At 31.0% G+C, this 14041-nt stretch overlaps 2 protein-coding genes across 3 annotated transcripts; both read left to right on the forward strand.

Annotated features, from left to right (window-relative positions):
* The first annotated feature begins 2894 nt into the window (after positions 1-2894).
* On the forward strand, positions 2895-4664 carry LOC131632777 (heat stress transcription factor A-5-like). 2 transcript variants are annotated; one of them, XM_058903505.1, is made up of 3 exons: positions 2895-3210; positions 3436-3988; positions 4193-4664. In XM_058903505.1, the coding sequence occupies exons 1-3, from the start codon at positions 2989-2991 to the stop codon at positions 4456-4458; spliced, it is 1041 nt and encodes a 346-aa protein (XP_058759488.1). In that variant the 5' UTR covers positions 2895-2988; the 3' UTR covers positions 4459-4664. The 2 variants fall into 2 exon arrangements, with proteins under 2 accessions (XP_058759488.1, XP_058759489.1); XM_058903506.1 differs by having other exon boundaries at positions 4232-4664.
* Positions 4665-4827: 163 nt separating this feature from the next.
* Positions 4828-5437, forward strand: LOC131632774 (protein RALF-like 24). Its single transcript, XM_058903499.1, has one exon. It carries the CDS (start codon positions 4910-4912, stop codon positions 5279-5281), a length of 372 nt encoding a protein of 123 aa, XP_058759482.1. The 5' UTR covers positions 4828-4909; the 3' UTR covers positions 5282-5437.
* The last annotated feature ends 8604 nt before the right edge of the window (positions 5438-14041 follow it).

The following is a 14041-nucleotide window of genomic DNA, read 5'->3' on the forward strand; positions in this document are numbered from 1 at the left end:
CTTCAATCATTCAAGAAAAAGAACCTTCAATCTTCAAACACTGATCCTTCAACCTTCTCCATTTTTTTGTTCACGATTATGCAATCTCTCCATATTCGTTCATGACTAGAAGTTTAACAAAAGAAAAACGTGACAATCATCAGGATTGCATCTTCAATCCATAGTCACACGTTAATCGACATCATCATCTCTTTATCAGTAAGATCACCATAAAAAATCTGAAAAGAAAAGATAAAGGAAGGAACCGACTGGAGAAGGATCTCCGCCGCCGATTATACGTTCGTGGGAGAGAGTAACATGAGGTATTATTGAAATCGAGAGAAGAGAGTGGATGGAGGTTGTTCTGATCTTCAGTTCACGGGGGCACAATATCATCGATCGGAGATGACAAATGAGAGGAGGACAAAGAAGGAGAATCGGAGAAGGGTGAATTTTTTTCCATAAAAGAGGCCAAGTTAGGGGAGAACAAACCCTAGAATAGTATATTGAAGAAAAGAGGGCAATTATACAGTCATCAAGTACCCTTTTACCACATCATCAATTAAGTCAAAGCCCAGTCAGCAAATAGGATAAAAGGGTGTGGTAAATCTAGGATTTATGTTTTATAAGGGGCCTTTAGTAAAAAAAAAAACTTCAGGGGGCCCAAAGCAAAACACGCTATAATGGCAGAGGGCTTAATATATTTAACCCTTAAAAATAAAACAAAATATTGTGAACTTCTTTAAAAGTTTATCAAAATAAATTATATTAAAGTTAAATTATTAATTAATTAATTAATTCTATAAAAAAATCATAGAAAATTTATCAAAAAAAAATTATATACTTGGGGTTAAATTATACTTTTTCTCTTCCTATTTTGATCAACTCATAAAATTAGTCCCTCTATTTATTTTTTAAACAACTTTGATCTCCCATGTCCATTTTTTTTTTCAAAAAACGTTGATGCGTATTATTTTTTAGACACGTGACATATTTTATTAACTCGGCATAAAAAAGTTAATTATTCATTTCATTTTTTACACAGTTTTCTTCCTTCAGTCGTCTTCTCCGATCGACTTCTTCATCTTCTTTTTCTCTCAGCTTATTCGTTCGCCTTCTTTATTTTAAAAAAAATACTCTCTATATTCTTTCTCCAAAAAAGTATGGCATGTATACAAAAAATGACATATCAGCATTTTTTTTAATGAAAAATGGACATGAGGGACCAAAACTATTTAAAAATAAATAAGAAAACTAATTTTGTGAGTTGACCAAAATAAGGGTACCAAAACTGTAATTTATCTAAATACTTAATCAACAGGATAAAAATTTCTCCCTCTGGTCCTTTTTATAAGAGACATTTCACCTTTCTAGATTTATTGACTAATTAATGTATTTGATTTATAATACTGACTAGATACATTAATTATTTAATTAATCTAAAAAGGTGAAGTGTCTCTTATAAAAAAATCGGATGTAGTATTATATATAATTTATTTAAATATTTATATCTCACAAAAAATCAAATGAAAAAACTAGTATGTTAAAATATTTATGATAGATAAAAAATTAATTTAAAAATATTTTTTATTTTGTGACTTTGATATGTATTGACAATGTAAAATAGTTTGATATTGTCGTCCAATAAAAAAAAATTATAGTCTGTTATTGAAACAACTGTAAATTTTACGTATGATTTTGTAAAATACAAATCGACGATTGATTTGATGATATAAAATTATTTTAATTAATATATCTTTGAATAATGAGTTTTTATATTTTGAGTCAATCACAAATACTAAATTTTTAAACATGTTTGATTTTTAGTGACCAAGAACGATTTTTTATATTAATTTATAATATTTTATAAAAAATTATTTGAAGTAGTTTTTGAGTTTAATATTTTTTTAAAAAACTATATAAAATATCCTTATTATTTTAATAAAAACTCATTTTCACTGTTTATATTTTAGTATAATTAAAATAAAAATAAATGTGTATAAAGGTTAATGTTTTAGAAATTTAATTTTTCTTTTTAAAAGATGTTTTTATTTATTTTATTTTTCACAACTAAATATTATTTAGTCGATAAAGGATATCCTGATAGCAATAGATATTTGGTGCCTTATCCAAAATAAAGTATCATCTGTCTCATTTAGAACATGAAATCTTCAACAAGACACATACATCACTTAAAAAGTTGTATATAAAGATCATCACACATTACTTAAAAGTTGTATATAAAGATCATTTGAAGTGTTGAATAAAAGATAGAAAATGCTTAATAAAATGTCACAATTAAGTATTAAAGTCCATATTGATGTTATAATAGTTCCGTTTGCATTGCATAATTATATGCGATTCAATTTGCAAGATAATATAATATTTAATAATATTATATAAAAGATAATAAAATTACTTTTAGATAAAAATCTCCTTTTATATCATTTGTATTTATCAATTAGTATAATTCATAATTTACCTAAAATTCAAATTAATTTATTTAAAAATATCCTTTTATATCATTTGTATTTATCAATTAGTATAATTCATAATTTACCTAAAATTCAAATTAATTTATTTAAAAATATCCTTTTATATCATTTACATTTATAAATTAGTATAATTCCTAATTTACCAAAAATTCTAATTAATTTATCAATTATCCATTATTGGCTCAATTTAATAGTTATCCCTTATAAACTATTAATTATCAATTATCTTATAACTATATTTTACTTTTACAAGATAGAGGCTCCAACAAGACAAACAAATCCTTATTGTAAAAAAAAATATTTTAATATAAAATAACTATATTTGCAAAATAAAAAATTTGAAACAAGGGACAAGCGCGTCAAAGAAGCTGAATGAAACCGAGTCTCATCACATATATAAGAAACGTTGTGTACATTTTTGTTGAACATACCAACTAGTCAAATATACAAGAAATCTGAGTTGATTATTATTCAAAAGAATTCTGTTTAGTTAATTTGTAACAAAAAAAAAATCATGGAGGGTTCCTCGACTGAATCAAGTGGTGGTGATCCTGCACCATTCGTAGTGAAAACTTACGAGATGGTTGATGATTCCACTACGGATGATATGGTATCATGGAGTCCAACTAACAATAGTTTCATCGTCCGGAATCCTGATGAATTCTCTAGTCGTCTTCTTAGTCATTACTTCAAACATAACAATTTCTCCAGCTTCATCCGTCAGCTCAACACCTATGTACGTAATATATCTTCGTTAATTTTATGAATTATTATCATAAAATTCAACTATATATTTTGTGTTATTTCTTTGAGATTTTTTTAACAGATTGATTTGTCACTGTTAAACTGTGGTTGATATTTGGAATAATGTTTTCGCATTAGGCTAGATTGTTTTTGCTCAATATGTAAATATTTGATGTCTAATTTGTTTATGGTTCATTGTTATGTGTTTCAATGTCAGGGATTTCACAAAATAAATCATGATCAATGGGAGTTTGCTAACGAATATTTTGTAAGAGATCAACGTCATCTTCTTATTAATATTCAACGCAAGAGAACTAATAACAATCACTCTGCTGGAGATCCAGAAAGGTTAGCATATGAGGAAGAAATTGAGAGACTTTCTAATGAAAATGCCGCTATTGAATCCAATATTTCTAGCTTGAAGCAACGCATCTCAGCTAGAAAGTTTCATATGGGGAATCTACAACAAAGATTAGATGGAATAGCGCTGAGGCAGAAAAACCTGCTGAACTCGTTTAATAGCGTTCTTCGGAATCCTAAAGCTGTTGAACGAATTTATGAGAAAATTGTGTCTGCAGAATTGATAGGATGTCACAAGAAAATGCGGTTTCCTCCTGTTGGAAATGAAGACGAAAAAGGTGCACATGATAAGGTTATAGGTGAAGGAGAGTTACCAAAAGAAATGCAGACAAAAGCAACTCCTGGATTTGTATCTGGCAAAGAGGGAAGTTTTGTCTCTTACTCTCCTTCAGACAATTCTACTACCTCAGGTACAAAATTTGGTGTCATTTTTCATATATAAAAATGTTTTCTGATGTCCCTGCACAACTATTATCTGAGTTGATTAACGAAACATATGTAAACATGCTTAAATTTGTATCTATGATGATTCTGTTAAATTTTTCTTCCGAAACATTAGAGCATATGGATGACATAGCGGATTTTACTTTTAATATGTATTCATGCTTTATCAGAAGGTGAAAAAAGACTCCCCTCGGAACAAAAAAGTGAAGAAGGTGAAAAAAGACTCTCCTCAGAACAAAAAAGTGAAGAAAGTGATCATGATCAAACAAGCTGTCTTTCCAATCTAACTCTGATATCTTCTGCCAACGATAAGGAATCTGACGGCGGAGGAGCATTATCAAACAAGAATTCGGATGATGCTGTTACAAATTTAGCTTCCTCACAAAAGTCTCCTAGTCCTAGTAACAACCAAGAGATCAAGGCTGAGATGGTTTGAATTGTGTGTTTTGGTCACAGTACCATATAGATGAAGACTAATGTAAACAAAGTTACTAGCTACTTTGCAGATGTATTGAAATTTGTGGTTTGAAAGGTTTTAGTTTAATTTATATGTGGTTAATGTAAACTTCTTAATAAATAACTGTTTGGTTTTTTCTTGGTGTAATGTGAAGTTTACAACATCAAATAAGAAAAATAGTCAATTTTAGCAAAAGTTAAGCATTTAAGATAGATTTTGTGTTTATATTATGAGAAATAAATTTTAGATATGATCTATAAAAATAAAATTAGATTTGAATATTAATACATTAGTACTGTATAGTTTGACTAGTTGTAAATACCTTTATATATGTTACCCTACCATTGTCCTATCCAATTTAAGACCCTTCAACAACCAAGCAATCTCTTTCACAAACCCAAAAACAACAAACCTCCAAACAGAACCAACAATGTTCCAACCCAGATTCACTTCCACAATCATCCTCTCTCTCACACTCCTCCTCTTTCACACCCATCTCCAAATCTGCACTTCTTTGTTATCAACTACTCTGTTGAAGCACACTGAAACCGATGCAGTGATCACAAAGAGGGTCAGCACCAAAAGCATTGGAGATTGTTTGACTGAGACTGAGCTAATGGATTCTGAGACAAATAGGAGAGTTTTGGCAATGCAGAAAAAGTACATAAGCTATGATACTTTGAAGAGAGATAAGGTTCCTTGTGAAAGAGCTGGTGCTTCTTATTATAACTGTCATCCAAGACAGGCTAACCCTTATAGTAGAGGTTGTGAGGTTATTACTGCATGTGCAAGAGGTTCTTGAGAAATTGAGATTTGATGATTTTTAATGGAAAATAGATCAAGGAAAGTCCCTTTTTTCTTTCCTTTCTTTTCCTTAATTTAATCTTCTTTTTTTTTTTTTAATGTTTGGTTTATGAACTTTCCTATGTAGCTAATAAAATAAGATTAGGATTTGATATGTTTTTTTGGTTTATTGTATTATATTATATGACACTATGACTGGTGTATGTATCTATGAAAATATCTTATTTGGTGTTTCTGAGTAGATATATTTATGACTGTTGAACTTGCACTTTCTTTGGCATTATGATGCTTATCTGATAGTAGTAATTTGTGGTTGCAATTTCATTTTTGTCAGAAAGTTAGAGAAACATTTAATGGTGTCAATTTTGGCAAAAAAAAGAGTACAATCAAATGCTCATATAAGAATTAATAATTGGACATGGTTGCAATTTTGAACTTTTTCTTGAGTTTGTGTTGATAACCTTATGTTATTAGGATGATAAAATATGCTGATAGTTTTAAGTTTTTGTTGAAAACTGTAGAAAGTTTCCGCTGATTTGCCACAGTTGTGGTTGTAAAGGCTTCAAAATCTTTCATAGATTTTTGGCATTATCGACTTTGAGGTGATTGAGTTCTTTGTGGTATCTCGTGTTTATATATTTCCTCTGATGTTTCCGGCATTTGATGAACATTATTCACAAATTTAAGAACTCAATCACCTTTGCGGTTTGGATATTCGACCTACTTACATTCCATATATTCGTAAACTTAACACCAAGTAGAAATCTGAATCAAAGTTCAAGATCACAATTAATCCTTGGTAAACGTTTTAAGCTCTGCTATAAGAAGGGTAGAGTGGCATTCTAGAATTTAGACGTGTAGAGCATGGACATCAAACACGACACAAACACGGATACATGTCGGGATAATCACATCTGCTGGTGTCAGACATGCCTTCAATGTGAAATGCCGGTGCTACGTACATAGATTTAAACTAGTATCTGTTGTGATATTTTTACTATAATCAGATCTATTAATTTAAAATTAGGTTTCTTGCATTATCAAACTGTTACTGTATTGAAAAATTAAATTAGTTTATCTGTCACTATCCAAATTTTGTCATTTTAGGACTATATTGGATAGCCTGTTGAAAACTTTGCATCTAGGACTGACTTTTTAGCTCTGGAAATATAAGTATCCAATCTATATAATGAGTTCACAGAAAATTTTACTATAACATCTTGTTCTACATCTGTGTCCCGAATCTTTAGTAATTATTGCTGTAGTTCAGAAAATGGAGCACCATTTTAAATGGTTATACACATGCTGAATGATGAATATCTATATCTTTTGAATTGGTAAAATCTTACTATCTTGTCTTGGTTGGAAAGTTTCAGCATCTAAGATATGTTCAACAGCATATGGAAAGTTTCGTGATAACTCTGATAAGATATAAACAGTCTTTAAATCAACCAGATAGTTGAAGTAGAAAACCAGTGATTTCTTCATATTGATGAAGAGAAGACATAAACTGAAAATATGAACTTCATGACTAACCAACTTATTAAAACAATCTGAAGTTCATAACCAACCAACTTATTTAAAACAGTCTCTTATTGACCCAAACATCAAACTTCATAGGTCTTTGCCGTTATCTAAATCGAGATGATTGAGTTCTTTGGGGAATCTTGTCTGTATTTCATCTAATGTTTATAGCATAGCTACAACATTGCAATGCCAAACAGAACATACAATTAGTCTCCTCAACTCACTGAGTTTTTCGCATAAAATTCAAAATGGCAATATTTTAAAAAAGTGTTGTAGATGACTTGAGGTCAAAACATTTGTGCTAGAAAGAGATCCTAAGTCACCAACGAGATCTAACCGATTCTCTAAGCCCTCAGTTTTAACATGAGTTATTGTTCAAGTACAGCAAAAGTCACACATTGTTTGAGAATTGAGGTTCATAGTTGTTTATAAACATTCACTTTACTCAATCTACTCATGCTTTTTTTAACTAATGACAAAGTTGTGATGACTTACATACACAAGACCAAAAGCAGACAATATTTCAGAAAAATTGTGTAGTAGACTTGGAAATAGGATTGTTTAGATTCTCTTATGTTGTTCATTGTATGTTGTTTTAAAAGGTAATATTCCTATTCATCACAAAAAAAGGTGTCCATATTTTCCATTTGTTACTGGTAAAAGTTGTCTGGAATAATGTTATGTCAAACTCACAAGGCTGGTGTTGCATGTTCCAGGCGCTATTCTAACATTTACGCAACAATATCTTCTCAATGTTATGGAAAGTCCCTTTCAAAATATCATAAATTTGAGTGTTCTTGATCATCACGTGTGACATGTCCATAGAAATAACATTGGTAAAACCATGGATAATATAAAATGGCATTTTCTGTCATATACTGTATTAAACTAGTTAATAAAAATTTGTGTATATTTCATCTGTGAAATGCTTAAGAAAATGGTGATTGAGATCTAAATTAAATTTATAGATTTAACTTCAAAATTTTAGATGTAAATTTTATATAGAAATTATCTTAAGCCAATGCTTAAGCCATTGAAGGTTGGTTTAGTATAATTGAAAATTAAGGAAAATTGAATCTTGGTAACTGATGACCAAGAGTCGGGGCAGACCTATGTACCACTTTAAAGTTGCATTTTTGAAGGTGTCATAGAAAAGCGTGCATCACAAAGAATCAGAAGCTCCAATAATCACAATCTGCATGCTGATCGAGGTGACATGCTCATATGAGTTGTCGCGTCCATCAAACGGGACAGTGGTCCTAAATAGATTTATCTCAAACAAGAAGTCCTTTAAGCCCCCATTTATCAATCAAGCGACCTCAAATTAGAAAGCGGTCTAACATACTCATAGAGCAACTAGAAGAATTGAAACAAGTAAATTCACTACCTGAAAGCAGGCAAATCGATCAACTCCATAATTCCATACCAAAGATAAAGTCTCCAAACTCTATCATTTTAGAGGACTTAGAGTATTTGCATATTCCCTTCCTTTCCCTAGAGGACTTAATCACGTTGAAATCGTTTCCAAGACACCATTCGCCATCCGGAAACAAAGCTTTCAAACAGATCAATTCCATCCACTATTTCCTTTTATCTGAAATGTGACAAGACGAGTAAATGTAAACAACATAAATCAACAAATCTTTCCACAAATAAACCCCCTAGAAATTAAAGAAGACATCGAAAAAGAATAGGATTTCACAATAGTATTGAAGCTGCATATTCCTAGGGGGAGAATGTTGCATGTCCCTAACACATTTGGGGGGAGCACCCCGAATACGCTTAATTGGTTACTTATCTTTCCGCTTTTGTTTATTATCGTTTATTGAGTCTCCCTCAGGATTGCACATCTCTAAATCAAGTTTGAATCGATTCGTTATTCGTTTTAGCATGCATAAATCATTAATTATATTTGAGATTGATCATGATACTTTTAGTGAATTGCATGAGTTAGTGGAATAGGAACCATATGTGTCACTCATGTTAGGTGCAAAAAAAAATCTCAAAGTATTTTGAAAACTATGAAAACTTGAGATTTTGTGTGTTTGATTAGAATCAAGCACACATCCTGACTCAAATTAAATTGAACAAAGGCAAACAAAAGATTTCCAAACACTTTGATTCAAATCAGAATTTACAACTGATTCGAATCAGGCTCTTTCTGGCCACCTTTGCTTGATTTTATTTGAATCAGACTTTACACCTGATTCAAATCATACAGTTTTTCAACATTTTCCATTTGGATCTATTGAAATTGATTCGAATTAGTATTTACACTTGATTCGAATCACAGGGTCTTTGATTCGAATCAAACTTTGTTCTTGATTCGAATCAAACGAGAAATGTGTCAAAAATCGTTTTCCTTCTTATTCCAGTTCGCTTGCTCATTAGACTCAAATCATGAATTGTTCTTGATTCAAGTTTAACTAATTTTTTTTGTGTTTAATCTCAAGCACGTATAAAATTATTTTGTCATCATTCTTCATGTAAGATTTTATCATCAACATTGTGATTTTCTATGAAACCAACTTTCTCTCACTTTTGAAAAAGTTCAAAACCCTTGCTACGAAATTTCTACATCTTAAACCTTTGCTTTGATTTCAAATCTTAATAATGAGAGATTTGTAATTGATTGAGGGAGACACTGTCTTGAAACTAATTGTTCTTGAAGATTGAGCAAAGTTTTTCAGGTTCTTGCAAGATTGAGGTTGCTTACATTGGTACTGACAAATTCCAATGAAAAGAAGTGGCTATTCTCTCTATATTTCCTTGGTAGTGATTGTGTGGAAGGCTATGGATAAGACAGAGTTCTTCTCAAATCTTCAGACAATTCATCGATCAAGTAATATCAAGGGGTTCTTGTTACACACGAAGGCATAGAGCAGATGGGTGATATTGGAAGATTCAATAAGCGTGAATTGAGTGAAGATTATGCAGAAGAGTTTGACATTAAGTTGTATACAGAGCAATATCAATATAGGAGATTTATATTTCTCAGCATTATTATGGATAAGTGATTGTATGAACTTTATCAATATTTGTCAAAAATAAAAGGAACAATACAGGTTCTAATGGGAAACCATTGAAGAGTGCATGTAGGTAAAACAAAGTTAGCACCGAAGCACTATAAATCTCAGTGTCATCTCTCTCTCTCTCTCTCTCTCTCTCTCTCGCACTCACTCTTACATTTAATTTTTGTAGGATATTGCATGCTTAAATTTTTCAATTCTTAAAGTAGTTTATCATTTATTCAATTGGTAGAGATTTATTACATAAAGTTAGGCTTTGTTAGAATTAGAACCTAATCAAGCTTTAGTGGCGATTAAATTCTGAGAATCTGTTGAATTTATAATTCGTTGAAATGAATCATTGTATAAACACATCTCATGGAGTATATAACTGAATCAATTGAATATCTTTGTGTATCATCGTTAAATCATCTTTGATATTTGTAAAGTGATTAAGTTTTAACGTGATCAAATTTCAATATAAGTATAATTCTCATATTTTTTTTCTATAAATATTACATGCGCAACTCTAAAAAACCTCCGACAGTCCATTTTTGAAAAATCGGTTGAATTTTTTTGTTTTAGTCTATTCACCCCATCTAGACTATTTTCTTGCTCCATGTTCTCACCCAAAAAGTATCATACACTTGATCTACCTATTGAATTCTTAAAATTCCATCGCACATCATTGTTTCCCATAGAGAATGAGTTAGGGAACCCTCCATACATTGTTGTTTTGTCTCTTGAACAAAGAAAATCTCCACATTCCCCAAAGAAATAAGATTGTTAAAAACTCCCCTCTTCGGTGAATTTCCACTTCCTCTAATGTTAATGGAGGACAAATTCATTTGAATCCCTTTTAGTTGATTCCTTCAATCTGAAAGAGACTTGATCTTTGCATTTTAGCCACTTGATTTCTGCATTGTAAGTCGTGTCACTATCATCACCCCTAATTCCTAAGTCAGAAGCCTTGTTCCAAATTATGGAAGCTATCACATTATCTTCTTTTGCCCATAACCGAATATTCTCTTGAATAACATCTCAATCCGAAGTTAAGTCACAACACATGATTGAATCCCCAAAGAATCTAACGGAAGAAGAAGAAGGAAGAGAGGATGGTGAAAATTATTTGGTTTTGTAAACTTTTAGAGGAGGGATGGTAGAAATTAAGATGGTTTAACAACGAGCAGGAAATTGGAATGAGAGAACGAAAGGGTTGAGACTTTAGGGATAACCAATAGCGGATCTCTAATCTCCATCAAATTCTTGAACTTTCTGACTGGTTGGGCCACCAAGAAAGGAGAGTGGTAGACGCCTAGCCCAGAAGCAACACAATGGAGGCCTACTTTAGGGACTGAAACTAAAATATTAGGCCTAATAGGTTCCAACGGAAAGTCCAAAGGAACAAGAGAGATAATCAATAACGTTGACTTAGGATCAGAAGGTTGAAAGTCAAATGACCCTACTATTTTTTTTAGAAGTGGCACAAAACTCTGCATGACGAAACATCTCATCCCTTGAATTTACCAAGCTGTCAACCTTAGATCCCTGAACATCCAGATACCTACGATTCTCGATATGAGGATCGAGCAAAAGCAGCTCCTGATTGGACATATTTTTGGCAGCTTCTTCCTCTACTTTCTTGTTGCTTTCAGGGAGACACGCAACATTTTATGATACAACTAAACCAACAATATCATTATCTTCCTCCTTCTTCACTCCCTCAATGACATCTGATTCATTGCATGATAAAGAGTCAAAAGTCATATTTTCTGTCAAGGCAATGCGGAGAGGGCCTTGAGAATCCTCAATAATCTTAATCTTAAATGAGACATCGCTAATCAAAACCTCTAGAACTCCATAAAGAACATTAGAGTGTTTTGTTCAAATCAAAATACAAGCCAAATCCATCTTTACTTGCAATTTGGTGTTATCATCCACGCAAAGGTATGTGCCTACTGAATCCACCTAGGCTTCTAAAAACTCATGGCATAGGATGCTATAGCAGCGTATCTAAGTTACTCTCTCATTGTCCATGTGAGATTTATGCCACACCTGACTTCCTTAAACCATTTACTCAGTCATTTACCACCATCTTCTAAGAGGGACTTTAATTCACCTTCAACATAATCCTCCACCAAACACATATTTTTCCCCAACAAAGTGACAAGAACTAAGAAGTAACTCTCTAGATTAAAAGATTCTTGATCATTGTAGGATGCTCCTAGATTTTTCACTAGCCCTATGAATGCTTGTTGGAATATGGAGAGATCTTTATCTTCAATAGAAAATTGCAATGGCGCTTTTGATGGAGAAAAGCTTTCCTTGAGAACCTATGAATAAGAATGGGCTTCCGAGAGTCTGGGCCTTGTCCCAACAACTTTCCTACCCACCCTATAATTCTGGTGCTTCAAATCCTACTTCATATGGCATGTTTCAGCAAAAAAGGAAGGACTAAAACTTATTCTTTGAAATTTTGGCAGGTTTCCATCAATCTTCCTTCTACCAAGGAAAACTTTGTCGAGCTTCGTAGCCAACAATCTTTCATCCTTAACGTCAAAGAATCTAACGAAACCATACTAGCAACCCCTGATATCATGCTTATACAAGATAAGGACTTCATCAATGTCACTGTATCCTTTGAATTCTTCATACATTTCCTTGACCCCTAGCTCTTTTGAAAAGGATGTGAAGAAAAAGAATGATATATTTGCACGCTTTTTAACAAACCTCTTACTCGCATTATCCCATCATGTACAAAGGATCAGAGGCTTTAAATCTTTTAACATGATTCCAACCTTCTTCTTCTACTTTAACAACCATGGCTGGAGTGATTGCAAGTGTTTGAAGGAGGTAACCAACCCACCAATTACCTCCTTCAAACACTTGCAATCGCTCCAGCCATGGTTGTTAATTAAAGTAGAAGAAGAAGGTTGGAATCATGTTAAAAAATTTAAAGCCTTCTTCTATTTTTGGAGATATTTATATCAAATAAATAAATAGTGTGATGAATATTAATAATCAATAAAAAATTGTTTTTAAATTTAAAACATTAAAATTAAGAAAACATGAAAGCGATTGTGGTGTTATAATAAAAAAAATATAGAAATAGAATATTAATCACAATACTTTAGTATTTTATAACTTTTTGTATGTATAATCATTATGACCAGAATAATTTATTTATTTTTATTTATGATCATTATGACATAAATTCATGATTTCAAAAGTGAATATATTTCTGACTTTCGAATTTATGATCATTTAAATTTGCCAAAAAAAATTTAATAAAATATTTTACTGAAAATCCGTTGGTATCTATGAATTTTAGTTGAGTATGGTACTAAATAAATATAAAATTTATTTTAAAATAAAATAATATTTAAATATAGCATGTCATTGAATGAAATGAATAATATTTTAAAAGAATAATTATTTTAAATATACTTTTGATAAAAAAATGAACTAGGGATAAACATTTTAAAGAAGCTAAATGAAATCAAGGCATAAGCAATTAAGCATTTTGCATATACTTTTTTAGAAAGAGTAGTAAATGTAAAATTTTATCTTATACTCCCTCCGTTTTTTATTATAAGTCGTTTTAGACTTTTCACACAGATTAAGAAAAATAATTATTATTGTATGAAAATAAGAAATTATGAAGGTTTTTATAAAATTATCCTTCATTAATGATATGTGGAAGATAAATTTATATAATTGAAAGGAGAGAGAATAATAAATATTTAAGGATATAATAGGAAAAATAACATTAATTATTCATTGGAATTGTAAAACGACTTATATTTAAATACAATTTTTTTCCAAAACGACTTATAATTAAAAACGGAGGGAGTATTATTCATTTGGTTTCAAATTATAAGTTAGTGTATATTTATATGTTTGTTTCAAGAATTTGAAATATATTCTTAAGAATGTAATTTTATATTTGTATAGCTTTATCATACTTATTCTATATGACATTGAAATTCAAAATTATTATGAGAAAAAAAGTTCAAATATATACAACTTTTCACTTGTATTATCAAGAAATGTAGTTGAAGCTAACTCAATTTTATAAAACCGATTTGTAGTTATATATTATCTAATGTGAAACTATTAACACACATTCTCATGTTCAAAAAGGACAACTGGAGCGTGAAAATAAATAATGGATGACTCGATAGCGGAACTATGCTCTGATACCGTGTTAAGAAATGTGGTTG

The sequence above is a fragment of the Vicia villosa genome, unplaced genomic scaffold, assembly GCF_029867415.1.
Source record: "Vicia villosa cultivar HV-30 ecotype Madison, WI unplaced genomic scaffold, Vvil1.0 ctg.001020F_1_1, whole genome shotgun sequence".
In the NCBI taxonomy this organism is placed as follows: domain Eukaryota; kingdom Viridiplantae; phylum Streptophyta; class Magnoliopsida; order Fabales; family Fabaceae; genus Vicia; species Vicia villosa.